Source organism: Dermochelys coriacea, chromosome 5 (genome assembly GCF_009764565.3).
Source record: "Dermochelys coriacea isolate rDerCor1 chromosome 5, rDerCor1.pri.v4, whole genome shotgun sequence".
Lineage (NCBI taxonomy): Eukaryota > Metazoa > Chordata > Testudines > Dermochelyidae > Dermochelys > Dermochelys coriacea.
Window position 1 is genome coordinate 97,449,413 of NC_050072.1, and position 23,330 is coordinate 97,472,742.

The following is a 23,330-nucleotide window of genomic DNA, read 5'->3' on the forward strand; positions in this document are numbered from 1 at the left end:
TGGGTCTCTCATACATCAATGCTACCATGGAAACCATATTCAACATTTGAAACTACACGATGAAAGGAGAAGTGCTGAGAAACATTTAGCAACATGTAATGCTTTCATATCATCAAAAGAAATAAAATGTTTTGATGCTTAAGAGTGAGGTCTTACTTTCCACTAGTACAACCTTAAGTGAACAGTCTTTGGAAAAATGAGAAAAGATTCAATGATAAAAGAGGTCAGAATGTTCAGGGAACCACCATAATCTTTTAAAAGAAGGATGACCTTTAAAAAGATCAGAAATGCATCAATAGTTTCATATTCATATGGGTTTAATCACAAAGAATTATTCATTAAAAGCGCCCTTCTAAACAGGCTGAACAATCCTTCAAAAGAGGATTGTGGCAGCTTTTTTGGATTATATATTTATTTAAATTCTGCGGATTTCAATCTGAAGTTGTTCTCTCCTTATAAATAAGGTTGGAGAGGAGGGGGCGGTTAGCTGGTTGTTTTAAATAAAACTACTTAGAGATTTTAATTGACTACAATTAATTGTATCCAGTGATACTTCTCTTGGAATGTTTTGAAGAAAATAATATTCATAGTAGTCCAAATCTTGAGCACCGTATTCAGGGAAACTTCCAATAATGGTAATAGGAGATTGCCTGATTAAAGACTAAATGAAAGCTAAGGGTTAGCTTTATATATTTGTCCTTTACATGAATGTGCAATGAAAAGAACGGCACAAGGAGCCTTCCCAGTGAGACTCCTGTAAGAGCTACTGAAAACTGCAGTCCCTTCAGCACCCCAAAAGAAGAGGAAGCATGGGACAGGATGGGCTCATGGCCTCACCTCTCTCTATCACAGCATGGGAAATGGGGGTGTGCTGCACTTCAGGGAGGGGGAGGAAGAGCCAAGGGACTCTTTCTGAACATCTGAGGAAAAATGCCTACTAATGTTTCCCTAGAAGCAATGTGACACCACACCACTTCAGTGCAGGGCAGTGCATTACAGGCCCAAGTAAAAACTGAGTAAGGACCTCAAAATTGGCCCTAACTGGAGTCAAGGATTGAATAAACAGTGAGTAAAAACATCAAGTTGTTGGCATTTTAAAGGACCAAACCAACAGAATTCCTAATGAATTCAACAGTGATATTTGGTCATCATGTTGATCATTCAAATACTCCAAATTAAAAGAAACTTGAATTCTGCCTTTTGAAGTCCATAAAGAACACCCCTCCTCCATCTATTTCCTTTCAAGGACTGAAAGAGAGGTTATGATTTTTACTAATATGTTAAAAATAAGTGACTCAAAACTTAAGAAACACAGATACAGGATTTTTTTTCAGTCCTTCAACAGATGTCTTAGCATTAAACAAGATCATTTTCAGATTTCTCATGTAAGGCTAGTTAATGTTATCATGCAGCATAGCCAGCCTAACCATCCCACAAAATGAAAACACAATTATGGACCCATTAATGAGAGTTTTATGAAGGGAGGGATTGACCTTTAGGTAAGTTAATGTCCCTGTCAAATAAAACAATGTACTGTTAAACTGATTATTCATGCCCCTCTTTGTTGAAGCCAGCTATTTACCTCACTGCATTTCCATCGGAACTACAAAATAAGTTCAGTAAATACTTTAATCCTTTTCCACAAAATAAATAGACTTTACCTCTGACATCTGTAGTGATATAAAGAAAGTTTTGTAATCGTTATCCATGCAAGTTCAAGTGACAACAAATGCTGTTTGGATCTAAAAAGAAGCTGTAGGGAAAAATGTTTGTTTCTCTAAAAAAAGCTGTTGGGCAGGAAACAAATCTCTTTAACATTTCAAGAGGTTCACACAACTGCAGCTTTTGTTCTAACATTCTTCTCTTTTCTTTTCTAACTCGCCAGTTGGTAATCTAAAAACTGATATATGTCTTCCTTAGAATAATCTTCATTGCTGTTATTACCGACTTCTACCCCTATTTCATGTTGGTTTAGTGGAGAAATGCAAAAGGAGAATGAAAGAAAAGGAATATACATACTGTACCGTGAATGTTCATTTAAGTACCTTACATCACTGACATATTCCATATTTTATGACTATTCCAAACCCTAAGCACTGCTGATGATGGAGGGATTAATTTGGACTCTGATCAATATATTATTATAATTCTGGAAAATAATGTGGCTTTACAAGGTTTAGTCACTGTTATTTCAATCATGCCAATTGTACAAAGATAAATTATTAAATAGGTTTTATGTTTTAATAAAACAGATTCATGGGGGAAAAACAGGCATTAATTTCCTTTGAAAATTGATCACAAAATGTTTAATAACATGGGCCAATCCTGAACACCCTCACTCGCCCTCCTGAGTAGTCCCACCAGGCGCAAGTCTCTTCACATTTGCACCAAAGTAAATCAGAAGTAACTCTGTTGAAGTCAATTGAGTTAAACTGGTTTAAGCGAGAGAATAATCTGGTCTAATCAAACTAATTGCATGAGTAAGGGTTTGCAGGATAGGGCGCCAACTCAGATATGATGCTATGTTTCTGTTCATTTATTTTAATTTCAGCATAAAACTCACTAATGCATTAATATCAGAAGATCTTATAACCTTCAAAGTGACTGACGCATCAACGTACAGTAGTCATGCTATTTCCACAAAACACCTAAAATTGCAGCCTTAAACCTTTTCAGACTGTACTTTGCCTTACAAATCTGAACTCAGTTCTTATTGACTATAGTAATTACGTTTTCATTGTATTGACTTTCACATCAGACTTTATTAAGTAATTTCCCCCTCCATCCTCACTACAATTTTTGAAGAATAATAAAGCTGTGACTCATGAGAATTGTTGGGAATGAGTTTAGTTCATCTACGTGATGTGTTGCAGTATTAAATATCCATTAGCCTAGTTCAATCAATCATTTTATCAGTGTAAACTGCCACAACAGTGAAACTGTAACATACTTTGACTTTGTCCTGTATCAAAGTCTAATCATCTGCCACTCTGCACAACAAGCTTAACAGAGCATGAATAAAGGTCAAACAACCCCAGATCCAGATAATTCAGTGATAATATACACATATCTGATTTGATCAAAGCAAGATCCTTACAAAGGCACTACTATATCCTATTGAAAAAGTGAGGCCTAATCCCACACCCCTTATTCACATGAGCAATCCCTACTCATATAAGTAGCCCCATTGACTTTGATGGAATTACTTATGCAAGGACTCATGTTTCAGCATGGAGTCCTATAGGTAGATATTGACATTCAATACTTGTTAGTAAGAAAACATCTGTATTTGGCGGGACCTAGAGACAAGCTTCAAGAAAAATATCAGATCCTGTAGCATGCACACCTAATCAGAAAGGAAACATCAGGAACATGCTACCAGTTTAAATGATGTTTGGCAAAACAAAATCTGGATTATGCCAAATCACAGAACTGCTGATTCTAGGTATAGTCAGGTAGGAATCTACTGTCTATTTAATCTAGTTATGTCAAGTCAGAAATAACAGGAAAAAATTACATCTCCATAATTCAGCCAGTTAGGTCCCCCTCCTGCTCCCACTCATCAGTAGTGTCAGGTGGACTACTAGAGCTCAATCCAACTTTCACTTAAATCAATGGGAATTTTTTCACAATCTTTAATGAAAATTGCACTGAGTTCTTACTGAGACAACACCCAGCATATATCTTGATGAATCCAGGCTCAATAAGGAAAAAAGTTCTGGATTTTATAGTACTGACATCTCTCAAAGTACTTGGCTACAGCATTAAAATTACTAAGTCAGTGAAAGCTGTGAGGTCCAGCTACAGTTGGTGATCAGGTATCTAGATTTAACAAAGCCACTGAAAGTATTCAGGACAAAACTTGGGGTCTGTCTATTGCACATTTATAAAGAATACTCTTTTGGAACATCCTCTTTGGGAAAGAAATCCTTTAGAACTTTACAGATCAATGAATACATACATAGCTGTGTCTCAAAAATTATTTGTGCAAAGGAAAGAAAAACATTTTGCCTTCATAGATGGCAGGTTATTTTTATGATCTCTAGTGTACATTTATTTAATACATGGTTCCATACATTTAAATCTAGGAAGTTTGTTCAGCTTTGAAATAAATAATGAATGGCATAAAAGAAGATGTATTTTAAATATACAGACCGCGTTTCAAATGTAAAACATTTACTTTTCATGCCGTATAATTCCTGCATTGCTAGGTCTGGTGAATTGTTTAATATTTAAAACATCTTTGGACACATATTATTTTGAAAAGGCAGCTTCAAAATAATGCATCACCTTAAATGTGTAAAGAGATAAATCAGAGATCCTACTAACCACCTTCTCACGCCCCCTGCTCACTGTGCATATATGTACCGTAGGGGGATTATTACATGTTTCCGGCTTTAATGTCATTAGCAGGCTACAGTTAACTCTATGTCTCCGTATCCAAATGCAACAGTTTCACTATGTTCCCAGCACATGACCAAGAAAGGGAAATGACTCAACCCTAACAAGATGGAAATGCTGCCCATTGGCAGGGGAAGCATCTAGAAGAGTAGGCGGCTGTGGTGTCAGCACCAATTCTTGATGACATGTGATTGTCTTCGCCAAAGTAGTCCACAGTCTAGGTACCCCAGTGTGCGCTGGCCCGTTTTGGAAGCTCAATAACCCCACCTATGTCGAGCTATCACGCCCCTGAAGATGGATATGGGCTTGGCCTGGTGGCTGAGTCAAGTGACCAGATTCACTTGATAGTAGGCTGGAGGTGGAACTTCCTATAAAAAGGAGCCTGTTTCATCAGTAGAAAAAGGAAAGAGACTTGCAGGAAGTAGGAATGCCCTTTCAGGAGCTGTAGGGTCAGAGAGAACTGCGGAAAAGGGTTTTCTATGGTAGCCAGACAGAAAGACTTGAGTGGAGTTTTGCAACGAGGGGCAGAAGCTTTAAGAAGTTTGAGGAAACTCCAGGGAGCAAGATCTGTGTTTTGGGAAAGAACTGCTGAGCTCAGCAAGGAACTGAATTAATGGTGAGTTGGGGAAAGATGTCCTGTCGTATAAGCTGATATGCAATCTAAGCTTCAATAAACCAGATCCTCAGAAGTGTATTTGACTCATAAGGGTGTGAGGGTAGTTGCTAAGAAGCTTAAGAAAACAAATCTGAGACAGTGTCAGGGCTTGATGCCAGTTCGGGTCAGACCCTGTTTCACTGGGGCTCTGATGGAAGGCATTAATGCTCCTGGATTCTTGGATATAATCAGTGGTGGGCCAGGTAGCTGCAACCACATCTCTTTAATGCTCACATTATGATGGATAAATAGGCACTTTGTCTCCTCAAGAGTACACAACTAGAACATTCTGTTAGGCTACATTTGAAGACTATCCATAAGCTTCAGTGACAAAAGAGTGTAGCTGCCTGCTTGTTACTTAAATGGGGAAAGCTACTGTGAGCTTGTAAGGCTGGTGCTTACATCCCTGCACTCACTCCCCTTTTCACTTCCTGCTGGTAGCGATCTTTAAAGCCGTGAATGGATTGGGGCCTCGCTATTTGAGGGACCACAGCTCATTCTATAACCTGTCATAACAATGCAGCTGTGTTGTTGGTGGCAGACCATTCTCAATTTAAGGCCCTGCCTTTGGAATTCATTCCTCCTGGCTGGCCCACTAGAGACCAACTTGCCCTGAGGAGCTTCAGATCATTTTTTAGGGTGGGATTTGGTTGACTTTTTGGTCTTGGCTTAGTTTATTTTGCCTATTAATTTAGGCTACTTTAGGTTTAATATTTGGGGCATATCTACTACCTTTGTGAGTAGAAATTTTCATATAAGGATTTGCAGGATCAGGTGACAGGTGGTGCCACCATGTGCTATGGGTAGCAGATATAATTTATGTGGGTTTTTTGTTTTGTTTTGTTTGTGTATTGTTTGTACTTAAAGCTGGTTGCCATATCAATAGGCACAAGAAATTCCACCAAAATTAATAAATAGAATGTTCTCTACTTCTTGTTATCCAGAAGTGAAGGCTACCTGCTACTTTTAATTAAGTTAAACAGCTAAAAATGTAGGCCACCCTCAGATTCTAGTCTCAAATTTCTAGCACACAGCATACAGATATCAATAATGCCCTCACTGCCCAATAAACTCTCATACAGACACAAATGCAGCGCCTTCCAACCCCCCCCCACACACAATTTGAATAAGAATGCATGTACAAATGTAGCAACCAATTTAATCATGAGTTCTAGCAATGCAGCTAAGATTTGTATTTTGGCTCTAGAGAACAAACATGAGCAAGACCTACTTGCTTTTGGCAAAAAAGAGCAAAGTTCAAGGTTGCTTTTACTTCACCAAAAATGAGACAAACCTAACGACCCCATAACAGATGCTTTTTTTGTCTAGTAACATTTGACAATATGCTAGGCTGCTGATAGGAAACCAAATTTTCCTAATTGTTTACCACAGAGTAAACATATAGTTAATATGGTACAGTCCTGGGAGAGGTAACACTCTGGTTCCTGTTTTATGAGACAAATTCTGTCCCAGTTATGCATGGAAACAAGTCCTATTGACTTCATGTGGGGTTATCTATGCACATGAGGCCAGAATTTGAACCTCAATGATTTCAGACCTCCTGTTAGAAAACTGAATTTTCCCAATTTCTCAGGTTGATGGTTATCTCAGCTTGACATTCAACATTACTGACATGACACATGATTCAATGTGGCATGTCACAGAAGGATTTTGCCCTAAAATATAGGATACTTGTTATCTGAAAGTCACCAACCAAATAAGAAACATTCCATTAACTTACACAGTGGAAAAATTGATGAAAAGATGCAGGCAGCATGAAAAGGCTCATGAGTTGATCAACAGTGTGGACCGGCTGCTGCTTCTCTTTCTATAACCTAATGATTCTAAGATCCAATTCTGCAAAGATGTGGACACATGAGTAACTTTACACTCATGAGTACTCATGAGCATAACTTCTTTTACAGACATATGTTTGCAGGATCAGATCCATAGTCACTGGCTGCATTTTTTTTCTAGAAGTCCTTTACAAATGCAAAATATAACACTATGCATACAACTATTTAGGAAATATGTTTTCATGTAGTAGCATAGGTTAAATTTGGGTCAGTGGTATGTTCATGAGAGTTATCAGAGCTTATTGTTACAACTATTACTATTAATTTTGTTGACCATTTCTATAACACTTTTCATCTTCACATCATTTTACTAATGTCAACCGATTAATCCTCACAATAGTGAGGACTGAAGCACAACGGAAGTCCAATCCTGATTCAGGTCTCTGGGCACTACTATAATATAAATAATTATAACAACATATGAACAGTAATTCTGGCTTTGTGACGACATGTTTCTGTGTGCTAGCATGGATTCTTGCCAATGTCTCAGATCTTATAATGTTGGGTATAGCAACTCTGGTTCATATGCATATGATTCTGTTTTGTACACTATGCACTATTGCTCAGCTTCTACATTTTCCACACAGACCTGTTGTTTTCACTAGCTTCAGTAGTTAATCTTGCTGTCCAGGCTGTTCTATCTGGGCTAGATGCTGATCCAGCTACAAAGCAATTTAGCATAGTTAATTTCCTCGAGTTCGATAGCAAAAGCTATCTTTTTTTTAGTGTCTTATGATCAAGTGTTTCAAATATAGTGTATGTCTGAGGTAGTGCTGCTCTAGATAGGAAATCTACTTTGTGTATTTCTGATGCTTTACCATAAGTGTAACTTCAAATTATATTTCTTCTATGAATCTACGTTGAAGGCATTTGTGGTAATAGAAAAGGTTTATGAAAGCTGTTTTCTGGAGGCTTATGGTCTGCGTCATCATCACTGATCACATCTCCACCATGCAGGTACTGAATGAATCTCTCCCTTCTTTTCACTCTCTACATACTGTTGCTGTGTAAGCAAAAGTGAGCTTGACATAAAAGCTGCTTGGAGGCCTTTCCTGTAGTAAGGCTGCACCTACTTCCTTCTCATTTGCATTGCGCTGAATTGGAGCATCCCCTAAGCATGCACCTAAGTACATCTTTGCACTTAAGTACTGGGTGCTGGCTGACAAATTCTTTTATCTGTTTAATTGCTTTGTCATTCCCAGACAGGATCCTTGTCTGTTATTTATACACATCAGAGGGGTGGGGCAGAAATTTTGTTAGGTATTCATAAATTCCATAAAGTGTTATATTGCTTGACATTTTTTCTCCCGGGTATTCCTAGAATTTCTCAGGAGTTAGATGTACAGCTTCATCTGTGAGCAGATGCCCTATCTAGAGAACAGCCAAAGTCCTAATTTCATTTTCAGTTTGAGATTGTTTTTACTCTGAGCTGTGTTTTTAAGAGTACTGGTAATTTTGCTTCCTTGAATTTGGGTCCACCTCAAATAGTGCTTTCCTAGCAGGCAACCAAGTACATGAGACAGATCCCCATTGCCAACCATTATCTTTTAGGATGTAGGAGGTATCATCTTTGGATACAGCGTTCATTTTTATTGATTCACTCTGAGCCTTTTGCCACCGTTACTAAGAGAAAAGGCTCCTTCACCCCCTTCACTACTTGAAAGTTTAAATCATAATTCATTCTTATAAATGTAGCTCAGGGTGCATTTACCTAAGGCAGGGGTGGGCCGTTTTAAGCCGGCCCACAAGCTCCCATTGGGGAGAGGGGTCTGGGGCTTGCCCTGCCCTGGTGCTCCAGCTGGGGGCTCCGGGTCTGGGGCCACACCATGCTACTTGGCCATGTTCCGGCGCTCCCGCTGGGGTGCCGGGGCGCCATAGCATGGCCCTGCTCCGGGGTGCAGGGTTGGGGGCCACACCACCCAGCTCCTGGAAGCAGCTGCATGGCCCCGCTCCAATGCTCTAGCAGGGTTGGGGGCTGCTCCATGCGTAGGAGCTGAAGAAGGGACATGCCACTGCTTCCAGGAGCCGCTTGAGGTAAGCGTCACTTGGATCCTGCACTCCGAGCCTCTCCCCATGCCCCAACCCCCTGCCCCAGCCCTGATCCCCCTCCTGCCCTCTGAACCCCTTGGTCCCAGCCCAGAGCACCCTCCTATACCCCACGCCAGAGCCCGCATCCCCAAACAAAGCCCTCACCCCCTCCCTCACCCCAAGCCAAATTTTGTGAGCATTCATGGCCTGCCATACAATTTCTATTCCCTGATATAGCCCTCAGGCCAAAAAGTTTGTCCACACCTGACCTAAGGCCTTCACATTAGAATCATCATATAATGGTATCTTGACTCCACTATATTGTAAAGCCAGATTCTCCTCGTCTTATTTAAAATAATCTATGTAGATTATTAGTTTGCATGTGGACCCACAGCACATTTGGCACATGGTTTCGTTACCCACTTCCTTACCAGCGCTCACATTCAGTAATATAAACTGTTGTTTTACTCTAGTCTTAACTGCACCTACAAGATATCTAATGCTGAATATGGATTCATCAGATATGCTCTCCTCTTTGTATTCTGCCATATGTGTCTTATTTTGCGGCTTTTGCTGCCTGCAAGCTTTGCAAAAATATGTTTTTCCTTTTATTTTCTACAGATCTCTTCAGAAGGTGGACACTTCTTGCTGACCCCAGAATGCCTGCTAGCACAATAGCAGCAGCAGACAGTCCACATGTTGTGCTCTCTCTATAGTGTTGCAGTTGTTTATAACTCTCGGCCTTTCTTTCTTTCAGAGTAGCAGCCGTGTTAGTCTGTATTCGCAAAAAAGAAAAGGAGTACTTGTGGCACCTTAGAGACTAACAAATTTATTTGAGCATAAGCTTTCGTGAGCTACAGCTCACTTCGTTGGATGCATTCAGTGGTTTTCCACTGAATGCATCTGACGAAGTGAGCTGTAGCTCACGAAAGCTTATTTTCCACTGAATGCATCCAATGAAGTGAGCTGTAGCTCACAAAAGCTTATGCTCAAATAAATTTGTTAGTCTCTAAGGTGCCACAAGTACTCCTTTTCTTTTTGTGGATACAGACTAGCACGGGTACTACTCAGAAACCTGTCTTTTGTATTAAATCTTTAAATATAACAGTCCTGAGTGGCTGAAAATGCTTCTACAGAGCATCAAGAGTCTATCATCTTGCTTTTCTGCATCAGCCAGTGGGAGATGCTGGTAACTCCAGCAGCAGTCTTTTACTCTCACTCAATGAAAAGAAGCAATCCTTATTTTAGGATCTTTCTTTTCTAGTTCAGCTGCAATTTTTTGTAATCTTCTGACTTAAAAAAAACAATCGAGTAAACAGCAATCTCCCTTTAACCCATAGACAAAAGGACTGGAAAGTTGCTAGAAGCCATTCTACTCAATCTTTTTGAACAATCAGTCTTTCTGCTTTCAACAACACCTTCTCTGTGCCTTTGCTAGATCTTCAGGTTTAAATCTGATTAATATTTATTCACTGTTTGCATGATTTACTGGCCTAAAAGCACTAAAATCCCATACAACACTCCTGATCTTGTGGTTCAGCCAAGACTTTTCAAATAAAATCTTTACAAAGCACAGAGCCATAACATAATACTGTAATCTGCAATGGTCACAGGTTGGCTCCTCATATATTAGAGCTTAGTAACACTGAGTGTCCTTATTGCCTTGCCCATCGCAGAATACTGGGGAAGAGGTAGACTGTTGCCTCCAGAAGATGATGGAAAGGTGAGGGTAGGTCACTAGCCGCCTTTACCCAGAGGAAATCAGTAGAAAGGAAGGGACGATCTGTTGGGACAATCAAGGTGTGAAGGGAGGAGTTGTGGGGATGGGGAGGGTACCTATATATTCACCCCTTCCCTTGAATCAAGGAAAGGAGCAAAGAGTCTTCACCTCCACTCCACTTTAGTATAGAGGCAACAGGTTGTTTTTTATTCCATTCTTCTTCTCCACTGGAGCCACAGAAAGGAAATCTTCATCCCTTCCCTCTTTTCAGAGGTAGAAGCCTCTTCTCTCTCCCACTCTTCTTGCACGATTAGGAAGAGGTAGAGTGCTCCACCTGAGCTAGGAGCAGTACTCGAGGCTCAGAGCTGAGACTGGCAGCAGCAGACGGGAATAGGCAAAACAAACTGAACACAAACTTCAAAAGGTTCACTGCCCATTCCTTACTTTGAAGGCACAATATTTGAAATTAGAGGAAACTCATGCACCCATCTCTAATTATCAGACTTCTTTTTATACAATGAGAAGTGGAGGAAGACAGGGTTAAGTGATTTTCCCAAGACCATGGAAAGCATCAGTATCAGAGCCAGAATTAGAGCTGCTGGCTTTTAAACCTCTTCTCAGGTCATGTCTCACTAAACTAGCATCCCTTTCTGCACTGTATTGAGAACATGTTAGCCCTAAAGCACAAATGTATTTCCAATGAGAAGCTGTACTTCAGGAAACAAGGAAAACTATGAGAACTAAGATGACATATCAGTATACTATCATTTTCATGGCTGTATCAAAAAAAGCTTCCTTTTCTCTCACTGAGTAATGATAAACCATTGTATATCAATGGAATTACAACATATCTAAACTGGGAGGGGCGGTCAATATGCTGGAGGGTAGGGATAGGATACAGAGGGACCTAGACAAATTAGAGGATTGGGACAAAATAAATCTGATGAGGTTCAACAAGGCCCAGTGGAGAGTCCTGCACTTAAGATGGAAGAATCCCATGCACTGCTACAGACTAGGGATCGAATGGCTAGGCAGCAGTTCTGCAGAAAAGGATCATGGGGTTACAGTGGACAAGAAGCTGGATATGAGTCAACAGTGTGCCCTTGTTGCCAAAAAGGCTAACGGCATTTTGGGCTGTATAAGTAGGGGCATTGTCAGCAGACCGAGGGACATGATCATTCCCCTCTATTCGACATTGGTGAGGCCTCATCTGGAGTACTGTGTCCAGTTTTGAGCCCCACACTACAAGAAGGATGTGGAAAAATTGGAAAGTGTCCAGCAGAGGGCAACAAAAATGATTAGGGGACTGGAACACATGACTTATGAGGAGAGGCTGAGGGAACTGGGATTGTTTAGTCTGCGGAAGAGAAGAATGAGGGGGGATTTGATAGCTGCTTTCAACTACCTGAAAGGGGGTTCCAAAGAGGATGGATCTAGACTGTTCTCAGTGGTAGCAGATGACAGAACAAGGAGCAATGGTCTCAAGCTGCAATGCGGGAGGTTTAGGTTAGATATTAGGAAAAACTTTTTCACTAGGAGGATGGTGAAGCACTGGAATGCGTTACCTAGGGAGGTGGAGGAATCTCCTTCCTTTGTGGTTTTTAAGGTCAGGCTTGACAAAGCCCTGGCTAGGATGATTTAGTTGGGGATTGGTGCTGCTTTGAGCAGGGGGTTGGATTAGATGACCTCCTGAGGTCCCTTCCAACCCTGATATTCTATGATTCTAGGATCTGTCAATTGGACAAAGTCAAGATAGGTGAGATAGTATCTTTGATTGGACCAACTTCTATTGGTGGAAGGTCCATAAAAGATATTACCTCACCTACTTTGTCCATCTCTTATCCTGGGACCAATATGGCTACAACAACACTGCAAACAATTGAACAAAGTGCAAAACACACTACATGATTTTAATAAATCCTTCAACAGCTTCTCCCTCTAGACAGTCAATGTAAGGTGGAATTATTCCAAGATTTAGCAATAGATACTCAGCTCAGTGCTAGAGCTTTGCTCAGTATAATGTGGGGCGAGGAGAGGAGATATGTCACCCTGTAACTACTGGGGCTAGTTCAATCACAGTGTAACTTAAAGCAATCTCTAGAGTACTCTATATTATACCAACTTGTAACAGCCTCCCCAGGGGGCCATTATTCTGGCCAAGGTTCAATAAAGTGCACTGCAGCCCCATTCTTGGTACAGCTGGGAGGGAATGATGTAGAGACAGCTTTATGCCAACCAGGGATTCCCACACAACAAAGGAATCACCAACTGCCCATTTAGAGTGGGCCAGAATCCTCCCTTCCTAAGAAACAAACAAAAAAGTCATCACTAAAAATCAAAATTCAGGATATTATGTCATCACTTAAGATACTTCTGTCATACAAAAGCCCACGCTAACAAACTAAGCTTTGGGACTGTCACTTACACTGGCTTTACACTATGGCAACTCTGTTGGCTTTAATGGAGTTATTATTGATTTACACTAGGCCTACGTAACAAGCATTATGGCCCTGATCCAGCTCCCATTAAAGTAGATGGAAACACTCCCACTGATTTAAGTGTAGGTAAAATCAGGTCCAACAGTGTGAATTAATATGCACAAAATCTACAGCACTACCCACAGTTATCAAAATGAGCCTTCATCAGTAAGACATTCTTACCAAAAAAAAAACCTAGTGAACAAATTCAGGCTTGAAAAATCCGTTTGCCCACTTGTCAGAACCAATAAGGATTTTGGCTTTCCTTTTAAAAACAAAAATTTCTAGCCCTCATGTTTAGGAAGACAATCTTCCAAACACGAATCAAATGTTCTGCAGTGTCATCTTCCTGACACCTCAGCTGCTGTTTATTGCTTTCCCAAGCCAGAGAAGAATGAAATTAGTAACATTCTGGTTAGTTTCACTGCAGCTATTCAAATAACTATGGGTGACAGTACAATTGTCAAGACTCATGTCAATTTCATGCTTGTAAAGGTAAGCAAAAAATACCACCAACAGCACAGACAGTACTGGAGTTTTTCACAGGAAAGGAGGATGAAAAAAATGGAGCCTAGGAAAGGGTTGCTTAGCAAAAACCTCTTCCTTTCCCACCTTGGGTCTGTCAGGAGGCCATGCAGTGAGAGAAGTAACACAAAACTCCTTCTTCCTTTGGGGGAAGTAAAGAAGACTGGAGCTTCAAGTTCATCAACTACCTACTAATCAGAGACTGAAATAAAAGATGAAGCCCTTAAGCAAGGTTCACAGACAGTACACTGGTAGAAATCTCTCCATCCTCCATCTGACCAGGAACTGCGAGTAGCAGGGAGCTGGGCTTCTCTCCAACATTTTGCCTCTGGACCTCATTAGTGGCCCCTCCCTCATCCATCTATCACATCTACCCCTGACTAATTGATCTAGTCATCTGGTGTCTGATTAGTTTTTCTAGCCATGGCCAGGACTAAGACACCAGCTGGACAATGAAAACAAACAGATATTTCAAGGACCACTTGTTATATTCTACTACCAATCACCCAAACAAAGCAAAATACACAAGGGCTAACTTACATGCATCCCCAAGGAACCATTAAAGCACAAAAAAACAACAACCCATAAAACATATGTTCTACATCCCTTTCCAGTGTATTGTCTGAACTTTATTTCACAACCCCCTGCCCATTATTTCATCTCCACTGATCATCTCTTTTCTCAAGTCAACATTAAGTATCATTTCTCTGCAGATAAAATCCAAAACTTATACCGCCTTTCCTTTTATCCCTAAATTAACTTACAGCCTGCCTAAATCTCATCCTCTGGCTTGCTTTTTCTCATAACTTCTTTCATCTCCACTCATTCAAAATGGATAGATCAACTGGTAACAAAAGCACCCTGAAGCAAAGCCCTGCATCTCTACTGCTCCCTTCAGTTCAACTCAGTCAATTGACAATATTGTTGGAATCTTCCTGGTTTGCAAAATCTTTTGCCCACAAAAACCTCTGAAACACTGTCCACATTAGACATCAGTTCTTATATATGACCTTATTGTGTCTTATCTAGACTCTTATAGTTCTTTTGTTCCTTTGGGTAAAATGCCTGCTGAAGTCAATTATAAGACTCACACTGATTTTAAAGAGCCAAGATTTTGTCTTCTGCACATTCTTTGTAAAGCCCAACTCTCAAATCTTCAATTACCCAAAAACGCAGCTCCATATCCCTTTACTTCTCTCTGGAGGTGGTAATATCCCATGTTCCTAACCCTTTAATGGTTTCTTGTCCATTTCAGATTGTTTATGGATCTGTTCTTCCATAAGATTTGCAATGAGCAACTTCAAGCCAAAATAAGCATAGCACAGCTCCTACTGACCCAATCAGAAGAAGGCTCCCTTTCAGGTCACCTGGCAGTAACACTGTCTAGAAAACCAAAATCCTAACCATCTTGGCTGCCATAATATACAGGTTGCACATGCAGCAAGTTCTGCCACTGGAAAAGGACTCTGCTAACTGGTTACTTTAAGATTTCAGAGTAGCAGCCGTGTTAGTCTGTATTCGCAAAAGAAAAGGAGTACTCGTGGCACCTTAGAGACTAAAATTTATTAGAGCATAAGCTTTCGTGAGCTACAGCTCACTTCATCGGATGCATTTGGTGGAAAAAACAGAGGAGAGATTTATATACACACACACAGAGAACATGTAACCCATTGTTTCATATTCTCTGTGTGTGTGTATATAAATCTCTCCTCTGTTTTTTCCACCAAATGCATCCGATGAAGTGAGCTGTAGCTCACGAAAGCTTATGCTCTAATAAATTTGTTAGTCTCTAAGGTGCCACGAGTACTCCTTTTCTTTTTGGTTACTTTAAGTGTCTTAATAGTGCACCAGATATCAAATCACAATACTTTTCACAATCCTTTTGAATTTATCTTGTCCTGTTCTGTCTATTCCCTGTACTCCATAACTATCAGATTTCTTTCAGCCACTTCCCATTGGCTTGCCACAATAAATAGTAGATTCTCCTCCCTGGCTGTCCTTAGCATAGATTTTTCTCCCTTACTTTCCATCTTTTTTTTTTGGTCAGATTGATTCCTTCACTCTTCAAATCCATGTTAACAACCATCACTTCTCCCTTGTCTGTGACTTCTAAATCTCCCTAATAAAAAGACAGCCAAATCCTACTCCTTGAATTCCCAATTTTCCTTTCCTTAATCATTGTCCTTAAAATTTAACCCTCAAATCTCTTTTCACCTGTGCTCTATAAAATCTACATATGCTACCTGCAAGATAACCTGTATGCTTTGTTTCACATGTAGAGATTACATACGTTCTGTTATACTTTTCAAGAATGGTGCCATAATTCTTTTGAATTGTATTATGTACACTCTGAATGGCATAATTCTTTGCTATCCACAAGGTAACAAGGGATGTAGAATGAATGTCATAAACCTGTAGACCCAGCGATCTGGCAACCTGATGAAAATGGTACCAAATTTTCAGAGCGGGGTGGGGCATGGAACAGAACAGAACAGGCTCCTCACATGAATGCCCAGGGACACATTAATGAACACTCTGATGCAAAAATGCCATTTGGACAACATTTCATGAGGAGTAACCAGAAACTTAAAAGTGCCAGACCTAAAGTGAACTTCACACAGCCATGAAACTCTGGGAAATGAAATGCATACCACTCTTCAGACCACATAAATATGTAATAAACCATGCTCTGGGATCTCTATTTGATGAGAAAAATGACATCCAGTAGCCAAAACATGTGTAGTAATCTCCATGAATGTTTTAGCATATGTCCACTGCCAGCTTTTTCCTGTTTAAAGCTTGGTAGCAAGCAGAATGAGCCTGGGAATCAACTACCAGACTTGTTCATGCCATCACTAATGCTGACTTGTTCCCTCAAATACACATTTCCCAGTTAATATATTCCTATATCCTTCCTTTTATTTGCATACTGCACATCTGCATACCTACATAATACTTACATGAAGGGCATCAGCATTATGCACTCCTTTAATTTTAGATCTGTTTATGCATTTTCCAATTGTCCATTACTTATATGCTCTGTATTTTGTCCCCTCCCTATCTGCACACCTGATCAGCAATGTATATATTATTAACATAAGGCCATGGGTGTATACACGGCACTTTACTGACATAAGAAGACAAAAGCTACTTACTGCTTTCCATATTTATCCAATGGAAGGTTTGGGTGTGCAAAGAATGCAGGGTCAGGCCCTAAATTAGCCATCTGGCATGGCAAATAAGACAAGGGGCAGAAGAGAATCCTTCTCCATATATCTTAGTATATCGCCTGTTTCTGTACTTGAATGATATGATAATGCTCAAACTACTGAGGCCCAAATATGAAGAAAAAGAAAAAAGACCCAGAATAAGGGACACAAAAACAATAGGGCAGGAAGCTATAATTTTGGATTCCATTATTTTATATAAATGGCAATTTGGAGCCAAATTTTCCAAAGAGTGGGAGCAATTTGCACATATACATTTGCCCCCGTAATTTTGTGCCCCTAAATAGAATTATTTGTGCCTCGAACTATTTGACTGTGGGAACAAAAAGGGAAGCTGGGATTCGGATTTGGATATTTAACTATTTGTATTTCACATTTTATATAATTTCAGTGTTTGTGTTCCACATTGTTTGATGTAAATAATTAACAATAATAAATGTGCACTATTCCAGATTAAGATATAAAATGAAGGACAAGGAACAACTGAGAAGTATGTTTGAAACTTTCAGTACAATGACACAGTATGTGTGAACTGATTTTATTATACTAACAATTGGGTGAGTGTTACTGTCCTTTGATCTGATGGGGGTGAAAAAGATCTGAAGTGCAGCTGTATTTTTGTGAATTTCTTGCATGAGATGAAGAGGGTCTTCTGTATATGTTAAATCTTGTGTTCTAAACTTTTAATTGGTATAATTAAAAGTGCACCCAGAAAAACTAATTGCAAAACAATATTGTTTATTTTTAAGCACTCAGTTTGCCATGCATTGGATAACAACTCACACTTTATAAGGCTAAATCCAAAGAAACGTGTGATACAGTATGGCAGGGTACACATCAGAAAAAGGGTACCTTAACTCTCTTTTCTCACTGTAGTATCTGTGCCTAGATGCAACAACAGAGTACTTCCTAAATGTGACTCCATCCAGCAAGAACCAGATGTTTCCTCACTCCAAGTGTCTGGATCCAATAATTTTCTCATGGTCTGTTTTTGGATCCAGACAGTTCCAGGTGTTTTCTAACTAAGCATCTGTGGATTCAGCTATGTTTTCTAACTGACTAGGCATAGATCAAGGAGGATTTGTATGATTTTGTGTTAAATTTGCTTGAATTCAAGATTTTACTTCTCCCCCTTTCCAGTTTTATTATGAACTGGAGAAAGGAGGAAGTAATTTTATTGTACAGATATACAGTTTAGGAAATCAGTGTTTCCCGTGCATTGACAGGAATGATTCCCTTTACCGAGATATGTAAAGTCTAGATCTCTGAGCACAAGTCCAGCCAGATTCCGTACATCAGCCCTCGAATGCCCTCTGTGCAGACACGGCACATTTCCTCTTCTCAGCCTCAATATTTCCCCCTGTCCATGCACAACCTGATTTTTAACAGGGCTAGTCTGGTTTATTTTTCTCTCTCCAAGCTGCCTGCTACAAATCGTAGCGGCAGCAAGACGACATGCAGGCATCTAGGGGCACAAAGGGCGACCCTATTGTCACCTCCTCCTCCTTCCTCGTCACCTGTCGCTCCGGAAGGTGTCCAAAATGTGGGCTAGAAACCCCCCCCCCCCCACTCCCACCTTGGCAATAGCAGCAGCTGTGTCCTCCTAGTCCCGTGAGACACACAGTCTGCTTGTTCAGGGAGAGCTGATTTTCAGGGACTGAGCTCAAAGTCCATGCTCTGAAACGGCACAAATGGAATGAGGAGCTTGGAGGTGGGGAAAGCTGTGGGAGGGCTAGATGCTCGGATAGCTTGGACAGAGCGGATACTCCTTGCCCCCAAGCTATCTCCTCCCTCCCTCCCCCTTCACAAACACGTCCCTAGGGGCAGACGGCTCCGATCCGCAGTGGAGCCACTTCCACCCAGCGGCAGCAGGACAAGGGTAATTCCTTAGATGCATTTAATTTCCGTGACAAACGTGTTCCCCTGAAGCCCCCCCCCCCCCGCCCCAGTACAGCTTGCGGGGGCGGGCAGGATTCCAAGTTTAGCCGGAAATTTACCTGGCGGAACCAGCGCGTATTTTGGTTTTAGCGCTGTGTCCATGTTATCATCAGTCACCCCCCCCCCCATGAACTGGTCTTTATTTTGCATTCATAACCATCACAAATAACAACCGGGGCACCTTTTCTAAGCCCCGATTCTCACTGCATTTTAAACCCCCAGGCCCCGTTCCTTTACCTGGTTGAATCATTCCGAGACAGTAGTAATCTTCCCCCAACCCTCCCAAGCCCTAGGACAAAGACGAGGAATCGGGGGGGGGGGGGGGGAGGAGGGGAAGCTGGGTGTTTGTTTTCCCCTCCCCTCTCACTGCTGCTGCTAGAGCCACCGTCTGAACGCAGGAAGTTTCAAACGTCTCCTGGCTGGGTGTTTTGCACGCTCCCACCTCGTGAGAAGCTGTCTGAGAAATGCCCACGGCGCTGCACAGAGAACATCCCCCGCCCGCACTCGCCCAATCCCTCCCCAAAAGTGTCTGCAGGGAAAAACTTCTGTTTCCTGCTGTTGTTGTGCATTGCACACTCCCGTCATCTCCCGCCCCCCCCCCCCCACAGAGCACCGGCACCCGGGACGCACACATACAATTAAAACCTACGTGTTACACCTGGCCTAAAATAAACCCTGCACGCAGCCACGCAAACCAAACACAAGGGGAGAAACAGTCCCCTGCAACTACAATCCACCGGCAGGACTCAGCCACAAACAGATCCCTGCTGACTCGAACCGGACTCTCCACACACTCTGCACTCGGGGGACGGCTCCGAGGAATCTAGACCGAAGGGCAAACTTCTGTCTGCCCCTTCCATTGCCCTGCGCTCCCTCGCTTAACTTTTTGTGCCAGCCCAGACTGAGCAGCAGCAGATCTGGGAGACGGTCCTGCCTGCGGCATCTGCAACGTTACCATCTGCTAGAAAGTAGTGCATGTAGTTTGAAGGAGGGTTACCTGTCCTATATTGACGTATCCGTATTTGCTAGCTATCCTGCTGGCTTCCTGGTGCCCCCCAGTTATCCTCACAGCCCAATGGTTGGTGTACATTCGAGTCCTGCAGGCGGGTAGCAGGAACCCCAGCAAGAGGGTGAGTAGGCAGAGACGGTCCCCTCCTCCTCCGCCTCCCCAGCAGCAGCGACTCTTCCAGCCCATCTTCTCCTCCTGTGCAAACAAGCCCCACGAAACTTCTTCCTTCTGCCGAGGCTCCTCTCTCACCTCCAGGCGACACCAGCAGCAGCAAGGCTTCCAAAGTTACCCCGAAGAGGCAACTAGAAATAGCTTAGAATATTGCATTGAACTTTCTTTGGGTTTAAATTATTAGAGGTTGTGTATGATTATTATCATCAGCAACTGTGGCTATTATTAATGTCCCTCCTCTCTCCAGGGATTAAGTAACTTGTTTCTCTCTCAGTTGCTGAGCTTCAGGCTTCTCCCTCGTTCCCCTGCCACATTGAAAGTCTTCTCTCTGTAGGGAGGGAGGTGTCCTTTGCTTTTCCTTCTTTCTCAGCTTTTCCCCCTCTACTTATCTGCTCGCTCTCTCTCGCTCGCTCTTTCTTTATTTTCTTCTTCTCCTTCTCTTTCTCCCTCCCTCCCCTTGCCCAGAGTACAGCAGCAGCAGGCAGTGTTGAGTGTTGGCAGCTGAGCTCCTCAGTTCAGTCAGCCTGTGTAACCTCCCTCCCTCCCTCCCTGTCTCCCTCCCTCTCTCTGAGTAGTGAGTGCGGAGTGTGAGTGGAAATGGCAGCAGCGCCTTCTCTGCATAAGTCACTGTGCACCCCCCTTCTCTCCTCCAGTTCCCTCCCGGCTGATACCAGAAGCCAGCCCGGTCCTAGCGCCTTCCTTTTCCCATTACAAATACAAAAGCCTTAAACAAACAGCGCGAGATGATCCCACGACTGAAAACAAACAGCCAGCAAGGGATGTGGATTTGATTCAATTCATTATTTATTTCAGTGCAAAGAACCGTGCATAATAGTAAACGTACATGGTATCATCAACAGGCGGGCAGCCACATCCTAGAGTACACATGCACAGACATGCTAAACCCAACTCCAAAACCATGCATCAGAAATTGATAGTGTCTATCTTTACACATTGCAATAATAATAAAAGAAAGTGTGCTCAGCACCAGCACAGAAAAACAGACACCTAGAATTGCACATAAAAAACCTGTCACATGAATAAAATCCACCCTCTCATTTCTTTATCATCCAGGATAAAACATTTCAAATACTTGTCATATAAACATAATTATTTTCAATTATAAGTTCTTTGGGTCAAGGATTGCCACTGACTATGTGTTAGTACAATGCCTAGCACAATGAGGACCCAACCTGACTGAAATGGCGATGCTATTGCAATATAAAATGTTAGTCAGAATTAAAATTTTAGTTCTAATTATGCCACACCTCATAATATCCTGCTAGGGATGAGTTGGAGGATTGTCTTTGTAATCCTTGACATACTAATTATTTTGAAAATATTATTTCATAGTAACACTGAAAAATAAAAATCCACACACATCAATTATATTTTAAAACATATGATAGTATAAATATTAGATATTTTATGTCGGAGCACTGGATACTGTGGTAACAGATGCTTTTGAAATGTATATAATAAATATGTAATGTCTTTGAAGAATATCTAAGAATATCTAATATGGCATTATATCATCACCAATTATACAAAGAGGCTTAGTCTTAGAAAAGGATAGGCTAGTGGTCTGAGCCCAGAACTGTGTATGAGGACCTAATCAGTTCTAATGGTAGCTCTTAATAAGTATATGAATAGTAATGTTGTCTTCAATGGCATTACTCACATGCTTTAAGTTAAGTGTGTGCTAAAGTGTTTTCCTGAAGCAAATCCTCATATTTGCTGCCAGCCAATGTAGCTCCCTTGTGACCTTGAACAAGTCACTTAACGTAGCCTTGGTTTATCTGTAAAATGGGGATACATAAACCAATGTATCTGCCTCCCAGGGGAGTTGTGAGCATTCATTAGTGTTTGTAAAGCTATTTGAAAATTAAAAGCACTATATAGATTCAAAGTATTATTTTTTATCAGAGACCCTAAAGAACATTACAGAAACAGGCATTACTATTCCCATTCCTACAGAAAACAGACATGAGAGTTTTAGTGCTTTTCAAAGGGTCACACAGCAAGTGGGTTGTATCTTGATCCCAGTTCTCTGCTCTAAACACTATATATGCTGTCTCCCTAATTAAATGTAAATTAGCAACCATAAAACAAAATTAGACAACCTATATTAAAATATTCTATGCACCCAATTCACTTATTTTTTCTATAATCTTCTTGTATTCTATTCTGTCATTAACTTTAAGGGGGGTAATCGGGAAAATCTACTCTCTACTCCTCCATTGAATTATCTGTTCCTTGTCTCTAAAATTTCACTTGCCAGGAAATTTTTCTCTTCCCTGTATGTTTTTCTGTAGTTTGTATTATCATTTGCTAATATATTACAACACACTATTTACCTCTGTCCTCAGTTCCAAGACCGCCATGGGTTTACCTCCTCTAGAAATTTCACAAATAATGACTCACTCTTTAGCAAACAATGGGCCCTATCCTGGTACCACTGAAATCAATAGCAGAACTCTCATTGACTTCAGAAGAAGCAGGATTGGGCCCAGAAGGGGCTGTCATGTTGCTGATATTCATAAATCCACATTAATTGAATATGACATTAAATCTCCTCCAGCAATTAGCCCTCTTTATTGATTACTTTAGTGATAATTACACAAGTCAGCTCTCTTTCACAGCATTCTACATTTGGAATGTTTAAAGTATATTTAATCATAAATAATCTCCCTACTGAAGAATATAGCAATCAATGTCCTGCAAAACCTAGCTCTCTTGCTGTTGATGTTTTTTTTAAACTAAGAGGAATGGAAAAAATTGTTTACTAATCATTTCTCAGAGGACTCCACTTTTTTCTTCACTAATTTGTTTCCAAATATGGGTGTGTCTTTTTTTGACAAACATAACATGCAAGGTATTGACCATAAATGAGAATTTATAAGTTAACGGGGAACGGGTTCAAAAATGTTTAGCACTTATATCAATAAAAAAAAGTTGGTGATGCAGTAGAACATTCTTCCACAGATAGACAACAGTACCATAAAGGGATAAGGAATATAACACTATATTCTGAAAACCAGTTCTTGATCAATGACGTTATTACCAGCCCCAAGAGACATATCTAAGGGTATGTCTTCACTAAGGAATTAACTCAGATGATCAGCCTGAAGTGATGATCCAGGATGCCCTAGCTCAGATATGAGCAGCCTTACTGCAAAGCCATACTTGAGCGTATCCACTGTAGTGTATCCACACTGGTGCTTCTTCACTTGTGGGGTGCTAGGACTTCCAGGGTTATATCCCAGGTTTCTTAGCCGTTCAGTAAGCTGAGCCACTGTATCGTGGGAGAACTCTTCTGCCTT

General features: G+C 41.0%; 1 protein-coding gene across 1 annotated transcript in view; it reads right to left on the reverse strand.

Moving 5' to 3' along the window:
• Positions 1-20,597, reverse strand: part of PCSK5 (proprotein convertase subtilisin/kexin type 5) — a 308,999-nt gene extending 288,402 nt beyond the window's left edge. Inside the window, 1 exon segment of the mRNA XM_038401751.2 lies at positions 19,825-20,597. Coding sequence (XP_038257679.1) covers positions 19,825-20,022 — 198 coding nt within the window. The 5' untranslated portion in view covers positions 20,023-20,597.
• Positions 20,598-23,330: the final 2,733 nt, after the last annotated feature.